This window comes from Jaculus jaculus, chromosome 18 (genome assembly GCF_020740685.1).
Source record: "Jaculus jaculus isolate mJacJac1 chromosome 18, mJacJac1.mat.Y.cur, whole genome shotgun sequence".
In the NCBI taxonomy this organism is placed as follows: Eukaryota; Metazoa; Chordata; class Mammalia; order Rodentia; family Dipodidae; genus Jaculus; species Jaculus jaculus.
In genome coordinates, this window is record NC_059119.1 from 12,983,545 (window position 1) to 13,001,638 (window position 18,094).

Below are 18,094 nucleotides of genomic sequence, written 5' to 3' on the forward strand. Positions count from 1 at the left end.
GCAGAACAGCGCGTTGAGCCCGTGCCATCGGCCTTGCAAGGGTGTGAGTTTAAACTTCCCTCCTTCCTGTTGCTTTTCCTGAGGGGCCTTAGTGGCATGTGGGCTCCTGTGTCAATGCTGTGATGGTTTCATGAATGTCAGTCTCGTAACTGGGGACGGGACCCTGGCCTGCGTTTCTCTGCTGACACGCACGCGGCTGGAGCGTGATCAGAACGCAGCGTGAACTTGAGGCAGGGAGTGAACTAACTGCTGGGTCTTTGAATGAGACGTGCCCTTGGTCTTCCACGCACGTGGCTCACCTCAAGCCCCTGCCAGAGCCCCGTGGCATCCCAGTGAGTGCTGACATTGCCATGGTAACAGCAGCACCATCTAAGTCGGCACCTCACTCGGTTGCCCATTTTGGCCGCAGTTTCCAAGGGAGCTTGCCATTCATGCCCTCATGCCTGGCAGGAGGTTGGAAGGTAAACGCAGAAGTGTGCAAAGCACATGTGAAGGTGTGCATGTGTGCGTGTGTGTGTGTGTGTGTGCACTTGTGTGTTAAGGTGGGTCCCCAAATCTGTTCAGGTATGCACCTGTTGGAGAAGGTGCTTTGGTGTGGGGAAAGGCTGCCTTGGGTACAAAGGACAAGCTGAGTGACGGGTCACTGGCAGTGTGACCAGCAGCAGGGTGCAGGTACCAGATGGGGGGACAGTCTTGAGTGTACCAGGGTCCGCGGCCCCATTCTCCTAACCGGAAACTAAAGCAGGTCATTCAGCAAGGAGCTCCTGCCTTCTGAATGATTCATGGGAAGCATTGCACAAAGATAAAAACTGAATCACATTTAGTCAAACATTTGATAGGCGCCTTTATTAGAAAGAATAAATTTATATAAAGATCTGGAATGATGGGCTTCTGGACGTCGGGCCTGGAGAGGACCAACCTCCTACGTGGCCAACACCGCGTCGCTTCACCCACCTCAGCCATGCTTGGGTGTGCCACACTGTGAGGAATTAGTAAGGGCTGCTCCCCCCAATGGAAGATGTCCCTCACATGTAGCAGATGCCCAGTAATTTCTGATAAGAACAGATATCACCCTTGATCTTAAGTCAAAAACGGCCGAGAAGCGGTGCCCAGTAATTTCTGAGTGAGTGAGTGAGTGAATGAATGAATGAATGGGTGAGATCACACAGCCCCTGGTTTCCGATAGTAACATTCCTCACTAGGAGACACCTGTGCTTCCCTGACACAAACACAGCCACACTCGCCAGCGGCTGGTGATGACGGGAAGCCGTGGGAGAAAGCCTGAGGTACCGACAGCATAGGCCCACAGCTTAGCACAGGCTGGCCCAGGATAGCCTGCGTCCCTTGATCTAAAACAAGGTGCTGTTTTCCCCTGGCCTTCTCCCTTTGCGTCCTACTGCGTGCAGATCCCCTTGGAGTGAGGGGACAGCATGTTTAGCAGCTTCCATGGCAGCCGTGCCTTGCGTGTTAAAGGCTTGAGCCTTTCTTCTGTCCCTCGGAGGAGACAGAATCGAAGTCCATCTGTGCTTGTCCCAGACCTGCCTGTACCCCAGCTGCCCCCTCCCTCCCACTCTCCCAAGCTGGTGCCTCTCCTCTCTCATTTTGTCCTCACAGCCCTCGGGGACAGAGGCCAGTATTATCCTTGCTCCCCACGTGACAGAGCCAGGGCCCAGAGGGGCTGGCTAAGTGGCCCAGTGCCACACCGCAAGTGGCCGAGTCGCCTGCAGAGGGCAGAGCGCTTTCTGTGACGGCGCATGAATAAGCAAGTCTATTAAGTGAGGACCCCAGAGTGGGACTGGGGTGCTCCCAGATGCGCTCACAGGAAGGAGGGTGGGGACCTCACAGGGCTGGTCCAGGTGACTAGGGAGCAAGTCTCCATCCACAAGATGCCTGCCATCCTGTGTCAGCTCTGGCTTGTTACAATAGGGGACAAACATGCAAAGTCCCCCTGTCTCCAGGGACCTTTTAAACTGGGCAGCTGGACGAGATTTACCCAGAAGCCAGTGAGGAAGAGTGGCCGCTGCCTGTGGAGTGGGAAGAATTTGGCTGGACAAGCAGGATGGCCCTATGGAAGCAGCAGCGGGAGGAGAGGCCGGCTGGGTGGAGAGGAGGAGAGAGTGAGGACAGAGGAGGGCAGGAACGGAGAGACCAGGCGGTGTGGGGAAGCCAGTGCCAGGGCACAGTGCCGCCAGGGGAAGCAGGAGGCATGGTTTGCAGGGGAGGGACGGAGGCCGCAGGCCGTTGGCTAGAGGCCAGCCTCTCCATGTGTGAAGTCCAGCAGTTTATATAAACACACGTTGTTAATGTAGTAAGTTCTTAAAACATTTTTAATTAAAGGATGTTCCTAACATATGTATTTTTTTTTAAATGTTATCATCGCCATAAATAGAAAGTCAGGATGGAGAGAATGGGAGGGGATAGAATGGGACGGCGTGGAGTAGGTGCTGGGGAGATGGTCGGTAAAGTACTTGGTACGCAGTCTGAGCTCCCTAGTCTGGATTCCCAGAGCCCACACAAAAGCAGGGTACAGTGGCTTGCACCGGCCATCTCGTCGCTTAGGAGCGAGTCTGGCCGAATCAGTGAGCTAGCCTGAGCTACATGACAGCGTCTCTAGACAGGGCGGGTCGAGCATTAGCTGGAGTCTGCTGGCCAGGTAGTCTAGCTAAATCAGTGAGCTCCCAGCTTAAAGACTAAGGCCTCAGAGAGCAACTGAGGCAAACACTTGACGTCAACATCTGGCCTCCACATGCATGCGCACACGCATGCACCACACACACATATGTACCCCACACACGCAACCACACGACTTTTATGAGAGAATGTAATGGAACCAAACCATGACAATAAGGACAAGAGAAAGTCAGCGAGTGCACTGGGTCCCGTTAGGGTTCAGCCTCCTTTGCAGCTCACACAAAAGGCAAGCAGGGGGCTGGAGAGATGGCTTAGCAGTTAAGCGCTTGCCTGTGAAGCCTAAGGACCCCGGTTCGAGGCTCGATTCCCCAGGACCCACGTTAGCCAGATGCACAAGGGGGCGCACGCATCTGGAGTTCGTTTGCAGAGGCTGGAAGCCCTGGCACGCCCATTCTCTCTCTCTCCCTCTATCTGTCTTTCTCTCTGTGTCTGTCGCTCTCAAATAAATAAATAAATAAATAACTTTAAAAAAAATTTTAAAAAAAAGGCAAGCAGGGGCGGGATGTAACACAGTTGGTAGAATGCTCATGTAGCAAACGCCAAGTCCTATATCAGGCGTGGTGGCACATGCCTAGAATTCCAGCGCACCGGAGGGGGAGGTAGGAGGATCAGGAGTTTGAGGCCATCCTTAGCCACATAGGGTGCTGGAAGCCAGCCTGGGATACATGAGACTCTGTCTCCAAAGAACAGTGGGGAGCCGGGCGTTGTGGCACATACCTTTGATCCCAGCACTCGAGGCAGTGGTAGGAGGATCGCCATGAGTTCGAGGCCACCCTGAGACTACATAGTGAATTCCAGGTCAGCCTGAGCTACAGCAAGACCCTACATAGAAAAAAAAAAAAAAAAAAGACACTCCCCCCGGCTGCAAAGGACACTGTGCTTGGTGTTCTGCCTGTGATTCGAGGCTGTCATTGCATTGCTGTGAACTCCTACTGTTCGGTGCCCACGGCAGCATCCCAAAGGGCCTGGTTGGTCCTTTCACCTGGAGAGGAGCCCACCTCTCATAGCCCACACATCTGTGCCCGCCTGCCCTGGCCCGCTCACATCCTCTTGTTTCTTTATTACAGGGAATACCAATAGCATCTTTGCTCTGGACTACATCAGCGGAGCGCTCACCCTGAATGGTCTGCTGGACCGGGAGAACCCGCTGTACAGTCATGGCTTCATCCTGACTGTGAAGGTGAGGCCCGGCTGGCTAGCGCCTCCCCCCTGCGAGAGGGCTATGCAGCCTGAGGTCGTCCCTCTGCCTTGCAGGGGACAGTCCGGAGGGGACCTGCTGTGATCAGGATCCGTCTGCTGGCCCTTTCACAGCCAGGACCAGTGCTCCACTAACTGGAGCTTTTATTCCCTTCTTAGGGGTGGGGCCTCCCCAGCTTAGAATACAGGCAGCACGGCCGGGCATGGTGGCGCACACCTGTAATCCCAGCACGTGCGAGGCAGAGGAAGGAGGGTCTCCGTGAGTTCAAGGCAACCCTGAGACTACATAGTGAATTCTTGAGCTAGAATGAGACCTTACCTCAAAAAATGAAAGAAGGAAGGAAGGAAGGAAGGAAGGAAGGAAGGAAGGAAGGAAGGAAGGAAGGAAGGAAGGAAGGAAGGAGGGAAGGAAGGAAGGGAAGAAAGAAAGAAAGAAAGAAAGAAAGAAAGAAAGAAAGAAAGAAAAAAGGAAAGAAAGAAAAAAGGAAAACAGCAGCACAGAGATGGAGAGATGGTTTAGCAGTTAAGGAACTTGCCTGAGAAGCCAAAGGACCCAGGTTCAATTCCCCAGTACACATGTAAGCCAGATGCACAAGGTGGCGCATGCATCTGCAGTTCGTTTGCAGTGGCTGGAGGAATGATGTACCCATTCTCTTTTTCTCTATCTGCCTCCCTCTCAAAATAAGTAAATAAATAAAATATTTTTATTTATTTATTTGACAGAGAGAAAGAGAAGGGAGAGAGAGAGGGAAAGAGAGAATGGGCGCGCCAGGGCCTCCAGACACTGCAAACGAACTCCAGACACAGGCGCCACCTTGTGCCTCTGGCTAACGTGGGTTCTGGGGAATCGAACCTGGGTCCTTTGGCTTCTCAGGCTAATGCCCTAACTACTAAGCCACCTCTCCAGGCCTAAAATATTTAAAACAAACAAAAACCAGCAGCACACCTACGAGGTCACAGAAGCCAGGGGATCCCCACCCAGAAGGTGTGGAGGATCTGCACCCCCATTCCCTGCAGCCACATGCCCATCCGTGGCTGGTTTTAATTAAAATCAATGGCTTGCTGAGCCATTCCCTGAGAAAACCACTTAGGGAGATGGATTCTGAGAGGGGGACCCCAGGACCTCCCCAACCCCAGCCATACACCAGCGCAGGAAGGAGTGAAGACGGAGGGGCCCCAGGAACGCGCTCCTCCAGTTCGTGTGGGCCCCTTGGCTTGGAGAGGGCCTGAGTCAGCAACGGGCCTCTCAGAACTCACTGTCCACTGCCCCTTCCTCTCACCTGGGTCCCCGTGACTCAACCATAGAAAGACATGATACCAGAGTTTCCACATCCTCCCAACGCAGCCCCTCCCGGGCCTCCCTCCTGTCCCGGTTCCCTCGCCCTGAGGCCAGTGGGGTCCCTTCCAGAGGAAGAAAGCTGTCCCTAGGCCCAGTACCACCGGCAGCTCACTTCAGGAACCCTGCACTCTGGGTGCCCATGTTTGCATAGGGAGGAGGGCAGGGGAGATAACTTAATCGGTGAAGGGCTTGCCTTGCAAGCACAAGGACCAGAGAGCTCCATCCCCAGGCCTTGTGGAAAATGCCGGCCAGCCACGGTGACACACTTTGTAATCTCAGAGCTAGGAAGGCGGGCCTCACTAGCTATCCAGTCCAGCCTTGTTGTGAGTTCAGGGCCAGGGTGAGTCTCCGTGTCAATAAACGTGGACAGTGGCTGAGGTGCAACACCTGAGTGCATCCTCGGGCCTCCCACGTGCTTGCACACACATGCACCCCCCCACACACGCAAACGAACATGCACACGTATGCATGCATATATAAAAGCTGTAAGGTAGGGGGCCCCCTAGCAATTCTGGGCATCCCAGTCCCTGCAGTATGTGGGAGACACCCCTTCCAAGATCTTGTTCAGAGGATCTGCCGCAGAAAAAGTCAGAGCCTGGAGTGAGTGTTTTGAACCTGGGACCCTGGACCTACAAACTTCCAGATCATTCCTTCTGTTCCTGCAGCTAACCCAACTCCCACCCCCACCCCCGCCAGGACCCCACGGTGTTCAGCCACGGCAGGGGCTCTGTGAAGTCTTGACCTATCACCGTGCCAAAGCGCTCTGCCTTCGTTTCATCATCTGCCACGCCGAGGGGCTCCCCCTGCACCCCACATGTGTCTGACCCTCCTGCCCATCTTCTTGTCAGTTCTGGAACCCCACTACTTCAGCTTGAGGCCTACTCGGGCTGTCCGATCTTGCGCAAGTTACTTAACCTCTCTGGGCCTCGGTTTCCTTAACTGTAACACGGCTACGTTGAAGATGAGCCCTCACCCTGGGGCCATGATGGGGACTCAGTAGGCTAATTCCCGCTGATGCTCCCTGCCTGGCATCAGGAACGTCCCTGGTGAATGGATGATAGCTGTTCCCGATTGTGGGTGACCGCTGTCTGTCTGCAGGGCACAGAGCTGAATGATGACCGCACCCCTTCTGATGCGACGGTCACCACAACCTTCAACATCCTGGTGATTGACATCAACGACAACGCCCCAGAGTTCAACAGCTCCGAATACAGCGTGGCCATCACCGAGCTGGCGCAGGTCGGGTTCGCCCTCCCTCTCTTCATCCAGGTGGTGGACAAGGATGAGGTGAGCCCCCTGAACAGATGGGACCCGTCCAGGCTCAGTGCCGGCCCTTGGGCTGGGCCTCCCCGCTTCTAGGTCCTCGGTCACAAGCTAGCAATCAGCATCATTGCACGTCCTGCCCCACTGAGTTCAAGGTTGGCATCGGCGTCCTGGGCGACGTGCATGTATCTGCTTCTCTTACCAGTGTGCTTTTTCTCTCTGAGTACATCCAGGTTCTTGGCGTCTTACTCAAAGAACTGAGGAAAGGCACACACACATAGTAAAGCAGCTAGAAACTCTAAGAGCAAAGCAATAGGGCTGTGGGCCACTTGAGTGGAGAGCATGCCAGGGTACTAGGAAGTGTTCTGGGGCTTCTACTTAGAGCATTTTTGTTTTGTTCTTGTGTTTTTCGAGGTAGGTTCTCACTGTAGCCCAGGCTGACCCAGAATTCACTATGTAGTCTCAGGGTGGCCTTGAACTCATGGTGATCCTCCTGCCTCTGCCTCCCCAGTGCTGGCGTTAAAGGTGTGCGCCACCATGCCCGGCTTATCTATAGGATTTAAAAAATATATTTATTTATTTATTTGACAGAGAAAGAGGGAGGAAGAGAAAGAGGGAGAGAGAGAGAGAACGGGCGCTCCAGGGCCTCCAGCTACTGCAAACGAACTCCAGACACATGTGCCCCCTTGTGCATCTGGCTAACGTGGGTCCTGGGGAATTGAACCTGGGCCCTTTGGCTTTGCAGGCAAACACCTTAATGGCTAAGCTATCCCTCTAGCCCTATCTATAGGATCTTTTTTAAAAATGTTTTTATTTATTTGAGGGCGGGGGAGAGAAAAGGAGAAGAGGCAGATAGAGAGAGAATGGGCGCACCAGGGCCTCCAGCCACTGCAAACAAACTCCAGACACATGTGCCTCCTTGTGCATCTGGCTTACTTGGGTACTGGGGAATGGAACCTGTGTCCTTAAGCTTCGCAGGCAAGTGCCTTAACCACTAAGTCATCTCTCTAGCCCCTTCTTCATAGGAATTTTAGGTGAGAATGGATTGGGTTGCTAGGGGCATACTTTGGGTGGTCCTCTGGCTTGATTGAATGGTTTGGGTTATGTAACATTTTTCCACTGTGTGTATTCTTTCCATGATGTATCTGACTTTGATCATATGTATGCTCCATTGTACATACGACGTTAAATAGGGTTTTTCTCACTAAATGTTCGCTTAGAGGACACAGCTGCTCTAGGCTGGGTGACCCCCTGCTGTTCCGACCCCTTATCTACCCAAGAACAGATTTGAATAGGACTGATCAGGAATGGTGGTCTCAGGCTGGAGAGATGGCTCAGCAGTTAAAGGTGCTTACTTGCAAAGCCTGATGGGTCTGAGTTTGATTCCCCTAAATGCATGTAAAACCAGATGCATAAAGTGATGCATGCATCTGGAGTTTATTTGCAGAGGCTAGAGGCCCAGGTGTGTTTTCTCTCTCTCTCTTTCAAATGACTAAATATTTAAAAAAGGATAGTGGGGCTGGAGAGATGGCTTAGCGGTTAAGCACTTGCCTGTGAAGTCTAAGGACCCCGGTTCGAGGCTTGTTTCCCCAGGACCCACGTTAGCCAGATGCACAAGGGGGTGCACGCATCTGGAGTTCATTTGCAGTGGCTGGAAGCCCTGGCGCGCCCATTCCCTCTCTATCTGTCTCTTTCTCTCCCTCTCTCTCTGTCACTTTCAAATAAATAAATAAAAATGAACAAAAAAAATTTACAGATTAAAAAAATAAAGGTAGAGGTAGCTTAGCAGGCATGAAGCCCTGGGTTTGATCTCAGCAGCAAACAAACCAGACGTTGTAGCCTATGCCCATAATTCTAACATTAGAGGCAGGAGATGCAGAAGTTCAAGGTCATGTAGCTGAAGGTGGTTTGAGGTCAGCCTGAGCTACGTGCGACCCATCTCAAAAGAGGGAGACAGAGAAGCATATATAAAACCAGTTCTAGCCACACATTGTGGCGCATGCCTTTAATGTCAGAACTCAGGAGGCAGGGGTAGGAGGATCGCCGTAAGTTCAAGGCCACCCTGAGACTACATAGTGTATTCCAGGTCAGCTTGGGCTAGAGTGAGACCCTAGCTCAAAAAACAACAGTTCTAACATTTTCACATACCCTAGTGGGTTTTCTTATATGCCCGGAGTGCTGCATGCCCTTCCTACCATATGAATGAGAAAAATCCCCCCCCCATTTTTTTCTTTTTGGAGAATATAATGACCAAGGGAAAAGAGGCACCCATGCCCACAAGGTGTCTCAAGGTCCAGCGACCATGGGCTGTGAGGGATCAACCTAGGACTGATCGGCCTGGGAGAGGTCCATGGGCTATGGAATCGGGGACCTCAGTCTGAGCCTTGGGGCACACTGGAAGGCCAGTAGCCAAGGAGCAGGAAACCCCAGAGCAGGCAGTGACCCACATAGGCAATGCAGGCCTTGCGTATAGAAAGGTGGGCAGGAGGGTCGGGACTCAGGCAGGGAGCTTGAACTTGGTCTGAGGGACGGACCTCGTCTGTCTTCAAGGACTGGATTTAAGTTCAGTCATTCAGTTTACTAGGTCTGCGGCCTTGGGAGAATTAATGACCCTTTTAGAGCCCGTCCATGTGTTTAGGAAGAAATGATAGCGACAATATATCTGTCGGTCTCTACTGTGGTCAACGCAAAAAATACACCTTAGGCCTCAAAGGGAATAAGAGATAGTTGATTTTGGAACCGTATATGAGTGACCATTGCCCAGAACCATAGATTGTGTCCCCTAAATTCCATGTTCCAATGTGAAAACAGTTTCACAGAACTAACATAGTCATAAATCAAGGCTTTTTTTTTTTTTCAGATACAGGGGTGGGAATATCAGGTAGGTGGTTATAGAAAAAATTAGTTGAGTGAGGTCTGTTATAGAACTCAGATATTATCTGGTGACATCCTTAGTCTTTGGATTGGCGGGAGCATTTTGCCTGACAGTCACTAGAACGTGAGGGCACACACGGAGTAACAAATGTCTATGTGTGGGCTGGAGAGACGGCTTAGCACTTAAGGCACTTGCCTGCAAAGCCTAAGAACCCATGTTCAACTCTCCAGGTCCCACATAAGCCAGACGCACAAGGTGACACAAGCTCACAAGGTCACGCATGCGCAGAAGGTGGCGCACGTGTCTGGCGTTTGATCGCAGTGGCTGAGGCGCCGACATGCCAGTTCTCTCTCTGTCTTTCTCTACCTCTGCATCTGGAGTTCAATTTCAGTGGCTGAGGCCCTGGTGTGCCAATTCTCTCTCACTTTCTCAAATAAATAAATAAATAAATGGCTATGTAAGGTACTAAAGATAGCCCAGGATAATTTGGCTTCCAACTTGTAATATCCCAGCTCTCCACAGTCCCGTGTGTTTTAATCCATCAGCTTTATAGTACGTTTAACATAGGTATGACTGTTTTTATTTTTACCTTCCTGAGAACTTCAGTTCATACCAGCTGACCTCAAGACCCCAGCAGATTCTGACTCACAGACCACTCACTGGGAAGCTTCACACTGGATGGGATCTGCAGCTTCTTGGGTCCCTCCGCACTTGTAGGAGGTGTCAAGGGACAGAAGCGGGGTTGAGACGTCTCCTCTATGCTGCGTCTCAAAGTGGCCTGTGACTGCTCCCCAGTGACCAGTTGACCCGGTTGAGTCTCAGGCCCCCACCTCACTGTCTGGAGGCAGAGGAGCGTGGGGCGGCAGTTAAATCTGTGTTTGCCTCAGAGGAAGGGCCATGAGCCCATGGTGCCATGGAGGACAGGGAGTGTACGGAGACTGGCCCAGCATCTTCTGCGCCTACCCTGGCTGCTTTAGCTGTCTTCTGGGCCATAGCCACCACCCCCGCTCTGCTCACTCACGCACGCACGCACGCATGCACCCAAAGTGGACACCTCTAACCCTGCTCAGCATGGCCGACTGGAGCTTCCAAAGTCACCCTCGCCAGCGGGGGTTTGTTCAGGCTCTCTTTGCAAGAAACCTGTCTGAAGTGTGTATGAGGACATTGCATCAGATACTTTTTTTTTTTTTTCTCGTTGCTGTGACAAAACAGCTGACAAAACCAACCTTTCTCCTGAGAAGTGACCACTGTCTCTGAGAGGCTGGCTTCCATGTCTCAGAGTCTCCTCTCCTCCAGGGTCCAGTAATGTGCAAAGAGGACTAACAAGGAGGAGAGAGTGCCTGGAGGCCCATTAGTACCCCCAGTCCTAGGAGTTAAAAGTGTGCTTTATTATCATCATCATTATTAATTTGCGTATGTGTATGTGTATAGGGGCGCATGCATGCCACAGCATTCATATGGAGCCCATAGGACAGGTATCTCTCCTCTCTTTCTTTTAAGCCAGTGTCTTTCTTTCAAAAAAAATATTTATGTAAGAGAGAAAGGCAGATAGAGGAAAGAGAGAATGGGTATGCCAGGGCCTCCAGCCACTGCAAACCAACTCCAGATGCGTGCGCCCCCTTGTGCATCTGTCGTACATGGGTCCTAGGGAATTGAAGCTGAGTCCTTAGGCTTTGCAGACAAGTGCCTTAACCGCTGAGCCATCTCTCTAACCTAAGACAGGGTCTTTCTTGCCACTTCTGCTTGCAAGCTGCTGGACTCTCTTGGCTCCACCTCCCCTTTGCACAGGTGCCTTGGGATTACTGACGCAGGTGCCACCTTGGGTCCTGAGAAAGGTCTAGCTCAGGTTGACAGACTTGCAAGCAAGTACCTTTAACCATGAGCCGTCTCCCTTGTCCAAGTTCACGTAGCAAGTGCATTGCAGAGTTTGCCTTCTTGCATGGGCTACAGTCTCCCCGCCACCGTGCACATGCCTCCTTAATTTTTCCATCCTAGTTCCTCAAGCCCCATTGATTTTCACTCCTGGGCCTCTGCTGAGAAGATGGACCAAAGCCCAGCACAAAAGGGAGAGGCACATCTCATTAAAGAGATTGAAAAAGGTGGTTCTGCCTCGGTTTAAAAAGAAGCAAAGCTGGGCGTGGTGGCGTGCACCTTTAATCCCAGCACTCGGGAGGCAGAGGTAGGAAAATCGCCATGAGTTCGAGGCCACCCTGAGACTACACAGTGAATTCCAGGCCAGCCTGGGTTAGAGAGAGACCCTATCTTGGTCTCTGTCCAAGAATGTTCTCTGTCCATGTGGGTCAAAGTAGTCTCCTTTGGCCCCAGGGTGGGGGGGAATACAGAGGTAAGAATTGGATTTCAGAGTTTGGAGCCAGTGTGTGACCACCCCTGCTGAATAGTGGGGGTCCTCCTAGCTTGTGTGAGGCTGCCAGGAGGGATTGCAGGAGGAGACAGAAACCAGAGAGGTGAATAGGGACACATCTGGCAAGACTGTGTTCCTGTTTCAGGCAAATGACACGATCCATTTGTTTGAGGGGTATAGAAAAAAATAAATCAGAGTTAGCCACCTCCCCACGGAGACGACATCACCCACCGAATAAATAAAAGAAAGCGACTGGCAAGAGGAAAAGCCACACTGCAGGATGCTGGGGAGGGGGTGGGCGGGGATTGTCCCTGTCCTGCCAAATCCCGGCCTTTCTTTTTATCCATCACCCTCATTGTCCATTCCACGTGTGTGCGGGGGCTGTCAGGGAGCCGCAGCCACAACCTTGTATTTATTTAAATTTACTTTCTCATTTGTTCTGCTGGTCACTTTGTCCCGGCTGCGGTGCCCCCCTCCCCACGTTCTCCTCTCACAACTCTGCAGAGGCTGCGGGGTCCCCCCACCCCCAGGCCTTCTAGAAGCTGCCTTTCCGCCCAGTTCTCAGCCCTTGGGAGTGAGCGGCTTATTGACCCCTGAAGGCGTCCGTGGCCCTGGATGGAGACAAACACTGTGCGCAGCTATTGTCACCAATATCTAAGTGCATTGTAACTTCCCATTCGTTCCAGGTCTGCAGTGTCTGTGACCTTGGCCCCAAGAGAAAGCTCCACTACCAGGCGTACCAGGAACCTCAAAAGACCATTTGCACTTCACAGCACTTTGACGTTAGGGCAGATAGGAGACCTGTTGCCAAATTTCCTTGTTGGACACATTCTGAAGTGCATATGTGAACACGCTACTCCCTTTTGTTTGTTTTTCAAGGTAGGGTCTCACTCTAGCCCATGCTGACCTGGAATTCACTGTGGAGTCTCTAGTTGGCCTTGAACTCACAGCGATCCTCCTGCCTCTGCCTTCCTCCCTGAGTACTGGGATTAAAGGCGTGCTCCACCACACCCGGCTCACACTACCCCTTTTAAATACTCGGAGAAATAACTGTATTTCAGAAGTCAGTGGGAGCCGAGTAGGGTGTCTCACCCCTTTAATCCTGGTATTGGGGAGGCGGTGGTAGGAGAATGGCTATGAGTTTAGGAAGTGACCAGAGCCATTTGTTAGAAACCAAAGCCAAGAAGCAGAGAGGGGGATCTGGAGAGGTGGTTTAACGGTTAAGGTGCTTGCCTTCAAAGCTTAAGGACCCAAGTTTGATTCCTCATGTAAAGCCAGGTGCACAAGTGGCGCATGTGTCTTGCTTGTTTGCAGTGACTAGAGGCCCTGGCTTGCCCATATGTTCTCTCTCTCTAAAATAAATAAATATTTTTTAATTTAGAAAAAGCAGCAGAGAGGAGTGGGCAGGGCAGTTGTTGGCACCCCAGGAGGGACAGGTGGGGTGCTGTGATTCTTTCAGCAGCTGGTCACCAGCCCCTTAATCCTTGCTAAACAAGTAACTGGTGTCTGGTTGGAAATCCCACCCACAGACACCCCCTCCCACGTGTAAAAGAAGTGGGCAGAACACCTCCTGCCTATGAGAAGAGATGGGGTGGGGGAGGCAAGGCCCCTAGTCCAGGGAGAAACCAGGCAAGGCATGCAGGGAAATGAGGTGCCTGGCCAGGTACTCATTCCCAGTGGCTCTTCCTTCTGGAAGGTTCTCTGGTGGTTCTGGCCCTTAGCAGAGATAGTCATCTGTCCAAAGCAAGGTCCACACAGGTGTGCTGGTGCCAGGATGTCGCCAACTGCCAGGACAAGAGTCCATTTTCAGGGTCCCTATTATTGTCCCCCCCATTGTAATGGGGTGCTCTGGGTTCAGTAAACCTTGAACCCCAAACCCTAGGTTTCTTTCTAATTTTAATCAAAAAATTGAATTTTAAAGAAAACTGAGAAGGATAATTATTAAACTATTAAATTTATTTAGGGAAGTAAAAACCAAAACAAAGGCACCCAGGTGGCTGGAGATCCCACGTGGAGGACCTGCGAAAACCATGGAAAGAAAAGAAAGTTTAAAGAGCTCCTGCCATGTGGGGTGCTGGAGTAAAAACCCATGTGGAGAGTAAGGGCTGCTGGGGGTGGGGCACCCCTCAGCTAGTCCAACTGGGGCTGGGCCAACCCAAGGGGAAACTCACCAACAGCTGGAGGTTCCTAAGCCATCAGGCAGCTCAGAGAGGGTTTCCCCCACCCCAGCAAAGGTATTTATGACCTTATGGTGGTGGGCCCTGTCTTCTGACTCAGGTGAACCAAAGGGACAACTGGTTGGTGAGGGCTAGGGGCTGTCTCAGGAAGAGGCTAGCCCCGACACCAAATTCGGGGGGCAGGGTTTGCTGAACTTGACCAACCACAAAGTTTAAACCAAAGACCACCCTCCCAGGAGGAGACCCAGGTTGTTGGTGGAAAAACAGGTCTAGGCAAGAGATAAGAAGTCAAGTCATCCTTAGATCTGTAGCAAGTGCAGATTTTTCTGCATTTTTGACCTTCAGGGCCCCAATCACCCTGGCTGCCTACTCCCTCTCACCAGACCTTCTGGTCACATGCCCAGGGTCCCTTCCCCCAAGATTGAGGCTCTCCAGGAAAATATCAGTTGCCTCCAGAGCCCATCATTTCTAGAAAGGACGCTGTAGGAGCAGGAAGGCCCCGTCTGCGTGTTTCCCATTAATTTCTCCCCAGTTGCCATGGCTGATGCTCTTCTCACCGCGTTGGTGAGATGCCGATTATTAGAATTTTTCCGTCCTCAGCTGCACCCCGCTGTGTGATTCCTCCCAGCTCGCTAAGCTCCATCCTCCCTGAGGACCAGAGGGCAACATGGCGTGACTCAGACACCTCTTAATTTAGTCTCATTGGCAAATGTAATTAGCATGGTATCTACACTAGACCCCAGCCTGGTGGGGGGTGCAAAACCAGCCTGTGCGGCAGCTATGATGCTAGGGCGGGTCCCTCATGCCAGCACCCTTAGCTTTGCCTGGGAAGCATCGTTCGTGTCAGATCTGGGGATCTGGTTCCCTTTCATCCAGCATCCGGGCGTTGCCCTTCCCACCTGCACCTGAGCAGGACTCTGGGATGCACAGAGAATCATTTTATAGCAACAGCCATGCCCCACCTTCTGGAAGCCTCAAGGAGAGATATTAGAAACAGAGCTGGTGGTTCCCTCCACCCTCACCATGTCTCCATCACCTCTGGACTGGCTCTTGGGGGCCACGGTGCCCTTCTCTGCGTCCCGATCTCCCAGAACATAATGTCTTCCTTCCACACTCCCCCTGCCTACCCACAGCATTTGAGGTGCCTCCCTCACACCCCTGGCAAGGCCCCTCCCCTCCACATCTTGGAAGTAGGGTCAGCACGGCTCAGTTCGGTGGTGGGCCTGCATCACCCATCACCAGGGTGTCAGGCTCCTCCCGTAAGGCACAGGAACTGCGTAGTCCACTCTGGCACAAGCCTGCCCCCAGAACGTATGCTCAGCTCTGTTCCCCTGGGCTCCTGGCATGGGAAGGAGAGGTGGGGGTAAGATGGGGACAAAAGAGGAACATGTGGCAGAGCCAGGCAAAATGTCACACTTGTGTGATCCCTCCATAAAGGCTTAGAGTGAGTATATACATCCTGTCACCCTCTCAGGCTTCCGTTTCTCCAGCTGTTAAAAAATTTAAAAAAAAAAAAAAAGAGGGCTAGAGAGATGGCTTAGCAGTTAAGGAGCTTGCCTGCAAAGCCTAAGGACCCAGGTTTGATTCTCCAGGTCCCACGTTAACCAGATACACATTGTGGCACATGCATCTGGAGTTTGTTTGCAGTGGCTAGAGGCCCTGGTGCGCCCATTCTCTCTCTCTCTCCCTCCATTCCTCTGTCTCAAAAAAATAAGTAAAAATGATTAAAAATGTTTTAAATTAAAAAAAAAAGAAAGAAACCAGGGGCTAAAGAGATGGCTTAGTAGTTAAGACACTTGCCTGCAAAGCCAAAAGACCCAGGTTTGATGCCCTAGGACCCGCGGAAGCCAGATGCACAAAGGTGGCACATGTGGCTGGAGTTTGTTTGCAGTGGCTGAAGGTCCTGGTGCATCCATTTTTTTTCTCTCTCTCCCTGACTCTCTCTTTCTCTCTAAAGTAAATAAAATTTAAGAAGAAAAAGAAACGGGTGCAGTGGTGCATGCCATTAATCCCAGCAGAGACAGAAGTAGGAGGATCATTGTGTGTTTAAGGCCAGTTTGGGACTACAGAGTGAATTCCAGATCAACTGGGGCAAAAGCGAGACACTACCTAAAAAAAAAAAAAAAAAAAACAGGACGATAACAAAATGTGGCAAAGAATTAAGGGTGAGGAGTTAGCATGAAGGTTTTCAGGTACTTAGAGGGCGAAAGGGAGCCCAGTGCCCAGCACGGTGCTGGCAAACACCAGTGTCCGTGGGCAGACAGAGCACTGTCTTTTCACACAAGCAAACCTGGGCCACTGAGGAAGAGCTGCCCCAGGGAAGGGAGGACGCAGAGGGAGCGTCCTGTGTAGAGCAGGAAAGGAAGACGACGTGGTGCGCTTCCCACCTGGTCCATACGCACAGGTTAGCCCTGGGATCTGTGTTAGCGCTTCCGTGTGGGGCGGGATAATCATTAGAAGAGTTCCCAAAACCTTCTAACTTCCGCTGAGCATAACCTGCCAGGCTTGTGAGGGAATAGCTAGGGGGAGGACTGGGCTTAAAGATACAGACTGCTAGGATCTGGGGAGTCAAATGGACTCAAAGCGCATTTTGGCAAGAGGCTCTGGTCTGAAGTGCTACACTGCTGATTCTGTTATTCCCGTGCAGCCAGAAGCAGGGAGCAGACCAGTAGCTACGAGGGCCCAGGGCGAGTGGGAACTATAAAGAAATAGAACAAGGCAGGGCTCGGGGTGTGGAGCTGCTTGGAGTCCTGGTTGGGGAAGGCAACAAGAACCCACACGTGGGCCTGCGATGGCGATGACAGCTCCGTGGCTGAAGGTGCTTGCTTGCGAAGCCTGCTGGCCGGGGGTTCAATTCCCAACCCACTTACATAAGCCAGATGCAAAAATAGTGGCATTCCTTTGCAGTGGCAAGATGCCCTAGCATCATGCCCATACACACATACACACACACACAGAAAAAAAAAGCCCATAAAGAAAAGACAAAATTCTGTAATTAAAATAAACATATGACCACAATAAAAAAAGAATCTGCACATGTGTGAAAATTCATAGAACTATACACCAAAAATTGTTAATGACACCTCATGCTAATTTTAAAAGTAAGTTATGGGCTGGGGAGATGGCTTAGCGGTTAAGACACTTGCTTACAAAGCCTAAGGACCCACATTCGACTCTCCAGATCCCACATAAGCCAGATGCACAAAGGTCATGCAAGTGCAAGGTCGCACATGTCCATTAGGTGGCACAAGCATCTGGAGTGCGATGGCAGTGGCTGAGGCCCCGGAAGCACCAATTCTCTCTCTTTCTCTAAAAAAAAAAAATAAATAAGGTTTTTTTTTAACTTTTAAAAAGTAAGTTATGGGCTGGAGAGATGGATTAGCGGTTAAGCGCTTGCCTGTGAAGCCTAAAGACCCTGGTTCAAGGCTTGATTCCCCAGGGCCCACGTTAGCCAGACGCACAAGGGGGCGCACGCATCTGGAGTTCGTTCGCAGCGTCTGGAGGCGCTGGCACATGGTGTATTCCCTCTACCTGCCTCTTTCTCTCTCTGTCTGTTGCTCTCAAATAAATAAATGAAAATTTTAAAAAAGAAGTAAGTTATGAAGTATTGAAGACATCCCCAACCACCGCCAAAAAGGTGAGGGGAGGGGAGCCCGCCTCAGCAGCATCCGTGGCGATACCCCAACAGCGCCATCCTCCTCAATGTTGGGAATCGGCAAACGCGGTTGGCAGCCTTCCCTTCAGACAGGAAGGCAGCCAGAGGCTTTGAATGCCTCTAGGAATTGGAGCCTACTTCAGGAGCCGTTGACCCATTGATAGTTCTTGAGTGTGAGCGACACATCCCGAGAGCTTCAGGGTGATGGTTGATGAGTCTGGACATGTGACGGGTGGGGACGGTGACTGAGTTGATGATAAGCGTTGAAGAAGGACAGGGACTGGGCCAGAGGGACGGGGGCTCCCACCATGCCGATGGCCAAAAGCTTCGTCTTTCCCCGACCTGTGTAGCCACCGCAGTCCTCACCTGCTTGGCTGCTCTCGGAGTCCTGTTCTGGCTCCAGTCCTCGCTCTCGACCCGCGCCTCTGGCTCTTCCAGCCGTCCTCCCTCCTTCCCTCTCTTCCTCCCGCGTGTCCGCCTCAGTGTTCCACGGCCGTCTCCCCTGCCACATGCCCCCAGCAAGCACACCCCAGAC

General features: G+C 51.8%; 1 protein-coding gene across 1 annotated transcript in view; it reads left to right on the forward strand.

Moving 5' to 3' along the window:
• Positions 1–18,094, forward strand: part of Cdh23 (cadherin related 23) — a 402,602-nt gene that overhangs the window by 189,078 nt on the left and 195,430 nt on the right. The window contains exons 9-10 of the mRNA XM_045137514.1: positions 3,759–3,871; positions 6,326–6,514. Coding sequence (XP_044993449.1) covers positions 3,759–3,871; positions 6,326–6,514 — 302 coding nt within the window. The remainder of the gene's footprint in view (positions 1–3,758; positions 3,872–6,325; positions 6,515–18,094) is intronic.